We start from the raw sequence: 13,012 nt of genomic DNA, 5'->3' as shown, positions 1-13,012 counted from the left end.
CTAGATGAAAAATGGAAGAAGAATGGAAAAGCAAACCCTAGAAAAGATGAAAAGGAGCCTAAGCATCCAAGAGATCCTCTCCATAGAGCAAAATTAGGTCTGACCGTTCTCCCCTGTCAAAAGAATGATTATGAACTCGCAATAGGGGTATATATAGGTGAGGAGCGCATCAGAAAACGGGCCCAAGTCCAGCGAGCCACCGCCGGGCGATTTAAGTGTGCCGCCCGGCGGTTTGCCACAAATCGCCCTACCGCCCGGCGGCAATCGCCACCGCCGGGCAGTTTCCCTCAGGTCCGCCCAACGTCAATCGCCATGCCTTCTCCTCGTCCTGGACCGCCCGACGGTTTAAGTGTGCCGCCGGGCAGTGCGTCGACTCTTCAAATCTTCATTTTTCTGCTCTTTTATTGAGTCAACGACCTGTATCTTCAACTCCATTCTCTACTTTTCTCAAATTAGCTACAAAACAATGCAAAACAAGCATAAAATCGCTAAAAACAACTTTTGTCTCTCTCCAGACTCATTTATTGAGTTTTGCTTGATTCTAAGCTCATTCCGAGTAGTAAAGGGTGTAATTTGGTCCAAATTGACATATGAAAATAACTGTTTTTCAACCTTCATCATCTAGTGAATATGATATTAGTGTATGTATTAGGATAATTAAGTGTAGTTTTACTTTGTTTGTGAAATGTATGTTTTTTCTGAATGCTTGGTAGTTAGTTTATGTTGAAGTGCGATAATAATATGACTAATTTGAGTACACTGTACTATGATACAACCTGATTCATGAATCCATGATAATTCTTTTGCAATTTAGCTTACCCTCACATTGTTTGTGATTTTCTTTGTTGTGTGTTATTTTGCGATGATCATCATTTATTGGTGTGAGTAGATGAAGAATTAGATGTTGGTTTAACAGTTCAAATCTTAGTTTAACATTTCATTAACTAATTATCTTTTTTAAAAACTCTATAGTTATTCCCTTTTTAATTTATGTTTTTGAGTTGTATATGGATTCATTTCGGCTGCAAAATTACCTTTTGGATAACTGTAAATGATATTAATTACCTTTTAGTAGTTTTACACTATTAGTTAGGGTGTTACATTATGTTTCCTAGAAGGGAAAAGAAGATAAATTTGATAAACTATGAGTAAGGGAATACCTTTCAAGATTTTGTTTCTTGGATGCATCATCATATAGTCCCTTCTCTTAAAAATTTGCAATGCAAAAATATTAGCCCATTAAATTAAATACATTACAAGGAGTGTGGTTTTGAAGTGAAAGAAATTTAAAAAGGATATTTTACTTTTATAAAAAATTGGAATGTTTTTATGATAAAATATGATGTTAGATAAAATTTGTAATATCCCAATTTTAGCAGCTTATAATTGACAAAATACGATATTATAAGATTGAAATACAAAACAAATTGTCTCAACATATAAATATATGGTATTAATACAATTTTCTAAAAAAAATGTAATAATAAAATGTGTTCAAAAGCAATTAAGGAAAACTACTATATGACTAGGAAAAATACTTTACAACATCACCATCCTCCACCATAGATGCTTCAACACCTACCTTTCATGTGCTCACACCAATAAAGTGATCATTGCAAAAAAAAAAAAAAAAACAGACAAAACACATAAGAAACAACAAAAGAAACAACAAGGTAAGATAATGTGCAAAAGAGTTTTCATAAAACAAAAATAGAGATATTATCCTACATTGCTCATTCATAAAAACAATTATATCACATATAAAGACTCATACTAGACAAAATTTTCTAGATACATGTATTGATATTGAGTTATGCACTTGTGGTGGTGGAACAGCTCGCCTACCCAAGCTACCACACACAAGGTTAGCCCATCAACATCTTTAACCAAGGTAAAGCTCCTAGACTAGGACTTCCTACACCCCTCATCATATACCTCATCCTTCTCCATTTGAGATTGGATGGTTATTAGAGTGACATGATAACTCTTAATAACCTGAATCCATATATCAATACATAGAATAAAGAGACGCCAAACACCTATAATGCTCATATCCATCAACAAGCTCATTATCATCATAATTCCATACATTATTATTCACATGCATATTTATCCACAAATCTACCAACCATTCTCTGATAAACATCATAAACCAACTATCATTTTAACATCACATAGTCCTACATTAAACATACGAAAAGAATACATATAAAATAGTATCAAACTTTGTTAATTTTGATTAAAGAAAACATCTACTCACTCAACAAGTAGTTCCTAAAGGCCTACTTGCCCAACGATTAGGTAGCTCGCCCAAAAAAATTATCATTAGAACTCGCGAACTTAAATCCTACCCAAAATTTTCCCAGCGAGACTTCTCTCACCTAGCTACTACCAAGTTAGTGAACTCTTTAACTCTAGCTTTTCTCAGCAAGTATATCCCCGCTTATTGACAACCAGGTAAGAAGCTCTCTAATTCTAGCTTCGTCCAACGAGCATATCCTCGCTCAATGGCAACCAAGTTAAAAGCTCTCTAACTTTGGCTTTGTTCAGCGAGTATATCCTCGTTTAACGACAACCAACCTAAAAGCTTTCTGTCTTTGGCTTCGCCTGATTATATTCTCACCCAACAAGTTTGTATAATTTTGTAGAACATAATTTTACATATTTATGTCATTCTAACCCTGCAAATTCAGTCCAAGAGCAATCATAGATGCCAAAACATATCAAATTTGAATCATACAATATTCATTAACTCAATTCATCTCCTTTTTATTATCAATCAAACAACACTTCTCAATTTCACTATACAATATCCCAGTAATTCAACTAAAACCTAATTTTCATATCCACTCTTCATATTCTATCACACAACTCCATCAAACAGGAAAATCACAACACCATCATAAAATTTATTAGTACAATCATACAATTAGGAATTATCTTCCCTTACCCGACCAACAACTCACAATATCCTAACCAATGAAAGTTCTCCCAACTTGTAGGATGCTTTATCTACATATACAAACATCACAATAACATACTATTATGATCATTTATCAATAGAGATTCATATGAATGACTAAAAATAAGTGTGCAAGTGGAAGGACTCACATGCAATAGATACTAGACAAAACCAAGAAAAATGGTTGAAACTCAACTTACACGAACAAAGAAATTGATTGGTCCAAATTGAAAATCTTGTCGTAAGAATCAATCCTATATATCGATTCTTCAATTAGACAAGCAGAAAAAAAGAACTCTTAAAAGAAAGTTGAATAACTTTAGAAAAATGATTTTTGTAAAAATAATGTATTTTTAAATAATGAAATTTATTCCTAACAGACTATTTATATTAAATTTTTTTAATATTAAAATAATTGAGTCTTATTATTTTTAAATCACTGTCACTTTAAAAATATTATTTTTTAAGTCTTTACAAAATTATTTAAGTATAATTTAAATTTTAAAATTTAATAAGAGTAATTAGATAAATAAAAATAAATAAATTTTACTTAAAAGAGTAAAAGTTAATTTCTTTTTTTTTTATATTTTTAGATTTAATTATTTTGTTTTCAGATTTTCTCTTCAACATTGTTGAAATAGTTATCTTTTATATAATATTATATTAATTCAAAAATTAATATAATGCTATTGAAAATATGTCCTCGTTCATTTGAAATCATCAACCGAGAAATAATTTTGAAATAACTATTATAAAATTTAACATATTTAAATATGCAATGATTTATTATTGGTTGACGGTAAATTTTTTTAATATGGTAATACATGATAGCTATATTCTTCAATTTAATCTTTAGTCCTTTTTTTTAAGTTTTAATCAACACAATAGTAATTAAATAAAATAAAGAAAATAAGTGTTACTTTTGGAAAAAAAACACAAAAAAACGAGATAAGTATGTATATTAAAATTAGAAAAAAATATATAAACACCATTTTCAAAAGTCTTAAAAAATGATAATCTAATTTTTCATAAAATTTATTATTATGAAATATACATCTTGTTGCAAAAATAAATAAAAAAATTAAAAATATCTAATTTTATTAAAAAGAAACTTTTTCTATATGTATATATGAAAAGAAAAACTTTTTCTGTTATTGATTCAAAAGACATGACCTCAAATTTGGACTTTGTGGCCCAAATTCAGTTTTATGCAAAAGCCACACGCACCGGCAGCGAGTGTCTCACATGTACTGTATTTCTTTTCCATTTTTCTTATAGATTTTTCCTTTTTTGCATCAAACTCGGGTTCATAACTAAATTTGACATGTGACAACACGTAACTATGTACAGACACATTGACAAAAGTGTTTAAGACCATGATATTCCTGTTTAAGTTACATAAAAATTATTGGAAAATAATATTTTAACACCAATTTTTACATTATTTTGACACTGCACATGTGTGGTTGGACGATTTCTAATTAAATAATTGAGACAAAAACATATTTGGAAGAGAAAAATCAAAGTTTCTTTTTTAATTTGAAATTATCCAACAACATTTTGACACGTATACAGTGCAAAATGATGTCAAAAAAATTAGTGTTAAAATCATTTTCCAAAATTATTACACATATTTATAATTATAAATAATTTTTTAAAAGTAAACTGAATTTGAAAAAAGTAAATAAAATAAAATATTACTCGCGTCCTCTCAAGAAAAAAAAAATAGAGATATATGAATATGGTTTATCCAAAATAGTTTAGTTTAATACCACTAATATTCCAAATATTATTGTCGTAGAACTAAAATCTGATTGCAAAAATATAAGATAAATAATAAATCACGTATGGGAGCATTATTTATTTATATCATTGAAAATAAATTATTAGCAGGAAATAAACGTATTATAAATGACAAAATGAAAAGTATAAAATATTATTTTTTATAGTAATAAGATAAAATCAGTAATAAATATAACATATTATGTCAAATTAATTTTAAATTATTTATAGTAAATAAACTTACGTTACAAATGTAAAGTTTCATTTGTAACATAGATGCAATATATATAGATCATACAACGTACGCTTTTCATTTTTTTTTTTTATAAATAATCTACGTTTTTACTAAACTATACATTTCTTTTGTTTATAAGATCTTATTTATAAGAATTTAAATCTAACTCAACTTCACAAAATCGATTTAAAATCGATTTATAGGATAAGATTTGCACCATTTATATACATTGAATTGATCTTATCTTAACGAGGAACTTTCAAAGAGTATCAGACTCTCTCATTGAGTCTCCACCATTATTCTTTCTCGTCATGATATTCACCACAAGAATGAAAAGAAAAAAAGACAACAACACTGTAGTTATGGAAGACAATAATATTAGTATTAATCAAAGAAAGATTGCAGAGAGTATATGAGAGTGCATTATTGTGTGTATGTTATCGATGTTAAATATTCCCATGGTGAGACTCAGCTGAAAGGAGGAAATGACTGAGAAGGCAGTTTCAAGAATCTGTTTGATGTGTGGAATTTATGCATCCTACACTGAGAATTGAAGGCATTCAATGTGATATATGATTTTATATGGCTCTCTCTTTGACCAATAGCTGCAGGATAGGTAGCTAGCTCCACTTTAGTGAATAAACAAGTAATCTCAGTAATCATTCTGTGATTGCAGTACAATGGTGATGTACTTTTGTCTGAGAAACACTGACTTGTTGTGGCAGGAGAGTAAGATAGCAAGCCACAAGGACGAGAGGCTCTGGATACTCTCTGAATCAGAGACACTCAGGCATGCAAACAAGGATTATCAAAGATAGTCATTACTTGTCAGTTGTAAGACTAGTTCTTATACACACACCACTTTCCTTCCTTTTATGAATCCATTCTTTCCCTTGTCCAAAAGTTAAACATTACTCTTTCAACATATACTCAAATCTGTTAATCATATATGTTAAGAAATGCTGCTTACTACAAACTCTACTTTGAAGCAATTGCATGTGAAAGCACAAGGGTAAAAAAGAAGGGTGTGTGGGTAAGAACACCCAGAGAGGTTCTCATGAGAAGAAAAAGGTCCCAGAGAGCACATGTTTTGGCAGTCAAAGCAAATCAGTGTTATTTTGCAAGCCAAGTTGACGACTGAAGACTCTGCCATTGCTCTGCTACTTTTGCATCTATTTGGTAAGTGGGGTTAATAAAAGAAGAAAGTGTTTGTCTCAGATTTTGGTTGCTACAAAATATGTTAAAAAATTGCACTTCAAACTCTCCTTGCCTCCCACTTCACCACTTATCTAGCAGTTTCTGGTTAATGCAAATAAACTTCTTGTTGTTGCAACTTTATATGATGAGAAGTACCGGAAAAATGTGATTATGTATCCCTTTCACTCATCTTTATACATCACAAGCAGATAGTATAGAAAATATGCAAAATGTTCACAGATACAAGCATCAAACACTATATTAATAACCACATCCTCTTAAAACTAAGCTATCTGACACCCAATACTCTTCTTTTTTAACAAAACATCTTATTTTATCCACCTCTATTCATTACTGATAATCCATTGTGTTTATCTCTTTATGTTAAAACATATGCTTTGCTTATAACATGTGCATTTGTATGGGTTATCTAAGTTTAGGGTTAAACTTGAAGCACGTTATTTCCTTATGTTTTTCTGTCATATACCGTACTTAGGGTTTGAAATTGTTTATTTTGAACCTTCCATCGTCCATCATTGCTTCTGAATAAGATAAGACACAGAACGTGTTTATTTGTGTTATCTCTGTTGCAACTGGGACAAGGAAAACAAGAAAATGAAAATACATCTACATACAAACAATAGCAAATAGAGAAATTTTCTGAGCTTAGAATAACTATATATGTATATGTACCTATAATTTTCGGTTATTCTTTTTACTATCCATAATTTCTCAACTCATATTTAGTCTGTATAGTAAACTAGCACCCACATAAATTCAAACATTCGGTGCAACTCTGTTTTTTCTATTCTTGCATAGTATTTTCTGCAGCTATAAACAGAAACAACAGAAGTGGGATTTATGGAATTCTTGGTGTTTCTGTGGATGTTATCTGCTGCCAGGAAGTTCATGAGATCCTAGAAATAGTGCCGACTGCTGAAGTGAACAGCTTTCATGTTTTCTCTAGAACATCATTATTATGACCATCATCAGTACAAGAAAATGTGCAAAAAATGAAAATTGTACCTGGGAAATTGTGGAACTCTCCACCTGATTAGCTTCCTAATATATAGGAAGAGAAAGTAAAAGAGCATATCCCATTCTGCGCATGTAAATTATGGTCAAAATAAAAACAAACAAAGAAGAAACCCTGTTTCTTTAGATGGATAAATAGTGAGATCAGGCATCACCATGGCAGAAGTTATATATATAGCAAAAAACGAGAACTAAAAAACAGACAGGGACATCTCTGTGCAATTACATAGACCAAAAACCAACCTCTGCATCTTCAGTGTTGACATGCAGAACCATAATAAGAAACAGAAAACAAATTCAAGTGAATCGTATATTGTAAGACGTGTTAAGAAGTACTGTTCTTAATTCCTTATTTTCTTGAGAATAACAAACCTTAATCAGGTGAAGATTAATTTGATTAAGCTTTAATTTTGATTATTAAATATAGTTAAAATGAAATATTTGCAGTGACAAACCTGTAATCTCTCAAGGGCTAATGAAGATCTGAGGTAATTAATTATATATAAGGTTGCACACATATGAACTTTGTTGTTTCTGAAATAAAGCATATATATTTTTTGGTATACGGATCTCTTTCCAAATGTTATCGTCATGATTGTTAAAATCGCTTTATGAACTAAGCCAAATATACTATTCCGGTATTAAAAGGATACATTTTGTAGCTATGAGGAAAAAAGAATGTATATGATGAAGATGTTGTATGATGCAGACACGTAGAAGGACTAGAGTTATAGAATTTGTTTTTTGTTTTTTAATTATTGGGAGAGACTGAGGAAGAAAAGAGAGACAGAAAAAGAGATTAAAAAAAGTGTGTGCTTTCTATTATATTACTCTTTTTAGTCTTTACCCACACCTGCTGCACAAATTGGCTGCAACTCTTTTCATCTCGTGTGCCCCACAAACTAGTGTTTATGTTTAGTCATTTTTACAGAAAAAAGGATCAGATATATACATATAGTGCCATACACTTATAATGGCTCGGATCACACAGCTTGTGTATAATAAATAGTACTCCAGAGACAGAGAACTGAAAAATGGTCCTTTTCTTAATAATTATTTTGTAATTAATCAATTAATTAATTAATTTATTTTGTTTTAGTTCAAATTTTTTAATATTGCATTTGGGCATGCTAAAAGGTGAAAGCTTTGATTTCAGTCTGAATTGAATGATCATTGGGGTGTGAATAAATTCACCAACTGTTTTAAATGTATTTTGGAGAAAGAAAAAATGAAAAAGAGAAAGGAAAGAGGAAAATGGCGATAAAAGACATGTCCTATAATTATGTGGGCAAGGGCTGAGGATTTGGTGCCACGTATGTTGTGTTGCAATGGCAGAGATGAAGGCGTTTTTGTTTTGGTATCAGATACCCCAAAGTTTAAACTTTTCATGCAGCTTAAATCTATTAGTTCCGTTTTTTATTTCATCATCAGAACCGTTGATCCTTTTAGGCTGAAATGGGACCCAATCAAGTACAATGGTCCAGCCAATTTTCCTGTGGGCCACTCCTGTTGGCCACTCCTACATGATTTCCTGCGTCTAACATACGCGCCTTCATCTCTAACTCCCCTACCACAAACAAAGAAAATCAATTATCTAAATATTAAAACATTAAAACATTTTATTTTTTGTTTACTCTATAGTTGTATGGAGATTTTGTTTTTGATGGGGGATGCAGGGGTTGTAACAGTGGGAGTGTGTGTAGGGGATGAATCCTGAAAAAGAAATAAATAAATAGGGTTTGGACAACGAAGAGTGACGTGGTTGTGGGTAGCGGCAGGGGTTGCTTTGGGGAAGTAAATAAGGAAAAAACCTAAGGGTAAAATGGTAAGAGGGAAAAAGAAACAGAAACATATGAATGGAAGGGGAAGCAAGACGAAGGAAAAACCCTGATTATAGTGGAGGTGAGGGAGAGAGTGAGATCTGTGAGAGAACAGAAGAGAAGAGAAAGAAACAGTGTTGTTCGATGTTCATTCCATTCCTCTGAGATTGCAGAGAATCTATATATGTGTGTATCGTAAAGGTATCTATCGGAGTGAGAGAGAGAAAATCTGGGTGATGAGGATCCGCAAGAACGCCAAGCTTTCCCCTCTTCTGTTCTCGTCGTCGTGCACTGTAGAAGGTGGTTCCGTTCCGGTGGAGACGCACGTGTGCCAGCTGAACCAGTCGCCATGGGATGTCATCCCCTTTCAGTATGACTCCTTCCAGGTTAGTTACTTCCTCTTCCAATCTCTTCCTTCTATTCCTTTTCCTCCTTTTTCCCTCTCCGTTTAGATCTATTCTCTTTTAGGGTTTTCCTCTTCTTCCATTTCTTAGGGTTCCCCTTTCTTCACACACGCTAAATTCTCCTCCTTTTCTTCTTCGCTTCTAACTCCCAATTAGGTTTATCTCTATCTCTCCCTCCTTTTTCACCATTCCCCTTTCTTCATTCTCTCCAGTTCGACCACGCCACCGCGCCAAACGACAATGCCCATTCCTTCGCCGCCGTTCAAAGGTACGCACGTAATCCCCACCCAGTTAGGGTTTTTTTTTTCTTACACAAACTCAAATTCTCTAGATTTTCTTTCCAATTATTTATTATTCTCCTTTTCTTTATCGTTCTCATGCATATGGTTATCCGGTTGGTGTTATTGTTATTACTTTTATCGTTACCGTTGTTATCGTGGTCGTCGTCACAGCGTCTCTTCCATGAAAACGGAACGCGCCTCGGTGGTTGACGACGATGATGATAATGATAAGGTGGTGGCGCGGCTGGACGCCACTGTGTTGAACCCTTGCCAAGGGATTGACGAGAAGGGTCGGGCATGTAAGAATGAAGCCAAGCAAAGGCAATCATTCTGCGAGCAGCATTTGTCTTTGTCTCAGCTGGCTTCCTACACCAGTAAGAAATCGCAAGGTGGGACTCGCCGCGTGAAGACTCGGGGCGCGGGGAAGAAGGCGGCGGGAACGGCTGCGGCCAGCTCGAACCCGTATGAATTCTACTACTATTCTGGGTTCGGACCATCGTGGGGGAAACGAAGGGGCGATAGGAACGGGGAAGGGAGCAAGAATAATGCGGTTGGGAGTGAGAATTCGAGGATGGCGGAGTCGGGTGGTGGCGGTGATGATAATGCGGGTGGCGGTGAAGTTGGTGGTGGGTCGGTTTCGGAGATGGAGAATGAGGGGATTATTGATTATGTTTCGGATGATGATGACGAAGAAGAGGTGGTGGTGGAGGACGATAGTGGGAAGAAGAGAACGAGGAAGCCTGTGAAAGCAAGGTCGCTGAAATCTCTGATGTGAAGAAGCGAAGATTGGAGTGATATAGTAAGATCGAGGGTTGGGGTTGAATGTGTTTTGTGATTATCGTAATTTGTTCTTGTCTTTTTATTATTTTTATTAGTATTATTTTGGGTTTTGTGTTGTTGGAATGGGATATTTAGGGTTATGAAAATAATGATGCTAATTTTGGGTTCACATGAGAAGGAGGAGTAGTAGGGGTGAGGTTAGCCTTGCCAACATGAGGTTTTTTTCCAGTGTGAATGAGGTGGACCGTAAAAACTCTGTAATGGCTGTATTCGTAAATTCACTCTTTTTTAATGTATTTTTATTTTTTACTTTAATATTTAATATAACTTAACTTTATCCAGAAGGGGAGGATTGGACTTTATAAATTGGCAGTTATATCCATGCATAAATATACTGTGGGCCACTTTGCAGCATATTTTGAAAGTTACTTCTTTTCTCCGATTTAAAATATTTTTTTTTTAAAATTTTCTGATACTCCTACCTACCCTTTTATTTTTCAAGTAATAATTATGATAATCATGGAAAATTGAATTTTGGGTAATGATTAATTTATTTTTTTATTTAGGCGCTTTCTATTAAAATATTGACGAAAATCCAAAGGATGAAAATGTAATTATCGAATTAAGATAATAAACCGATAAACACAATAAATCGTGTGCTCTCTAATATCTTCGCCGCAACTGTAACAGAAAATTATAATAACTTTTCGCTTCCGAAACATGTTTAGTTTTAAGACATCACGTGTAGTTAAAGTTAATGTTTATTTGAAACTTTTTATTTTGGAAAGAATTTTATGTCTTTTTTTTGAAAGGATAATCATGTGTTAAACATAATTTAAAAAAAAAATAGTTCGGGTTTAATTTTTAATGCACCGATCTTATAGAAATTTATCTTGTGTATATTATATTAAGGGTGTAAATAGAGATTAAGATGAAAAAGTTTAATATTGCGATCAGTCCAAATCAACAAATCAATAGTATTTGTTTGATAGTCAATTAAAATATATCTATCTCTTTCTTAATTTTAATAAATATATTATTAAATACTTCAAACAATAATATTTATTAGGAGGTGAAGTTGAAATAAATGTTTTAATGCTTTATTAAATTGTTAATGAATGACTAAAATATCATAGACTTAACTTTTTTTATTAAAATTCATACAAAAATAAATTAAAATATGTAAAGATTGTATTTAAAAATTTCGTAGGAAATAAATTATTTTTTAACTTAATATAATGTTAAAAGATTAGTTAGTATTTATTAAAGTATAAAACGAAAATTTTCATTTTCATTTAAACTTTAAGAGTATTAAAAGTTGTGATAATTTTATATTTACTAAGCATGAGATTTTTAACAGAGCGATAAAGCGTAGTCTAAGAAAGTATGATGGGTAGGGAAGATATGCGGTTTTGTCAGTTGAAATTGTGACACTTGGCCACCTTCCAGTGCTAGAATTTGAACATAGCAATAACTTATGCACATGTGTATATATATTCTTGAATGTCGTAAAAATCAATTTGATTTAATTTTATTACCTCATTAATCGGTTCAAAAGGAAACTATGTAAATAGCTTAAGATGCATGAAATATATTTACTAAGAGTATTACTCATTGTCTTGGTGACCTACACAAAGCATGAAATGTGTGAGAAAGAAAGCATGCCAAAAGTGTGATCAATTTTTCAATTGCCAACAAATTCAATGACCACAGCATTTACCTAAAACAAGGACAAGCCTTTGCTGCAAAACTTCCCGCATCAAATATTCTAAGAAAGGGTTGTTATTGTTGGCAACATTACCTTTCATGGCTTTAACCAAGGTTTTCTTCTCCAAATAAAAACAGAGAAGAGAGGAAATAACGAAGAAATTATAAAAAGAAGAGGAAAATTTCTTATACTAGAGGAACAACAGCTCATAAAATACCTATTAATGTTGATAGAGGAAACATAGTTTTGGTGGCTAGACATGAAGTAGATGATGAAGGATAAATGAGAAACCATCTCTGAAGAGAGCATTAAAAGGATGTTTTTAGAAGATTATTTTTCAAACAATGTTAGACATACAATGCAAATAAAATTTATGCAATTAAAACAGGGAAATTTGTTTGTGATAATGTATATTTTTTATATTGAAAATTCAAACAAGCTATTAGTACGTTGATACTCCCAACCATTTAAATTTGATGAAGTGGGAATAGAATATTTGGTCTTGTAATGTTGATGTTTTAAGTGTTATAAATAAGTTTTTATCCTTTGACTTTGGTTAGATTTGATAGAAATGACCTATATGATTATTAGATCTTTTATTAATGGTGTTGAAGTTTAATCATTTCATATGTTTCCATTTTTGTAAAGAAATTTCAAATTGTTTTCCTTATTTTTATTTATCTCAATTTGGTCTTTATTTTGAAAAAATTGATGCAATCAGGTTATTTTAGTCAACTACTACACTAACATTGTTAAAGAGATGTCATGTGTCAGTTCATGATTTTTTTTTTAATTTTTTTAAATATTT

The 13,012-nt window shown here is 32.2% G+C and overlaps 1 protein-coding gene across 1 annotated transcript; it reads left to right on the top strand.

Moving 5' to 3' along the window:
* The first annotated feature begins 8,885 nt into the window (after positions 1 to 8,885).
* LOC106773851 lies at positions 8,886 to 10,840 on the top strand. Its single transcript, XM_014660609.2, has 3 exons — positions 8,886 to 9,417; positions 9,648 to 9,703; positions 9,888 to 10,840. The coding sequence occupies exons 1-3, from the start codon at positions 9,268 to 9,270 to the stop codon at positions 10,489 to 10,491; spliced, it is 810 nt and encodes a 269-aa protein (XP_014516095.1). The 5' UTR covers positions 8,886 to 9,267; the 3' UTR covers positions 10,492 to 10,840.
* Positions 10,841 to 13,012: the final 2,172 nt, after the last annotated feature.

This window comes from Vigna radiata, chromosome 9 (assembly GCF_000741045.1).
Source record: "Vigna radiata var. radiata cultivar VC1973A chromosome 9, Vradiata_ver6, whole genome shotgun sequence".
NCBI classification, from domain to species: Eukaryota; Viridiplantae; Streptophyta; class Magnoliopsida; order Fabales; family Fabaceae; genus Vigna; species Vigna radiata.
The sequence above is the reverse complement of the archived record's forward strand: the minus strand, read 5'-3'. Positions and strand labels throughout refer to the sequence as shown.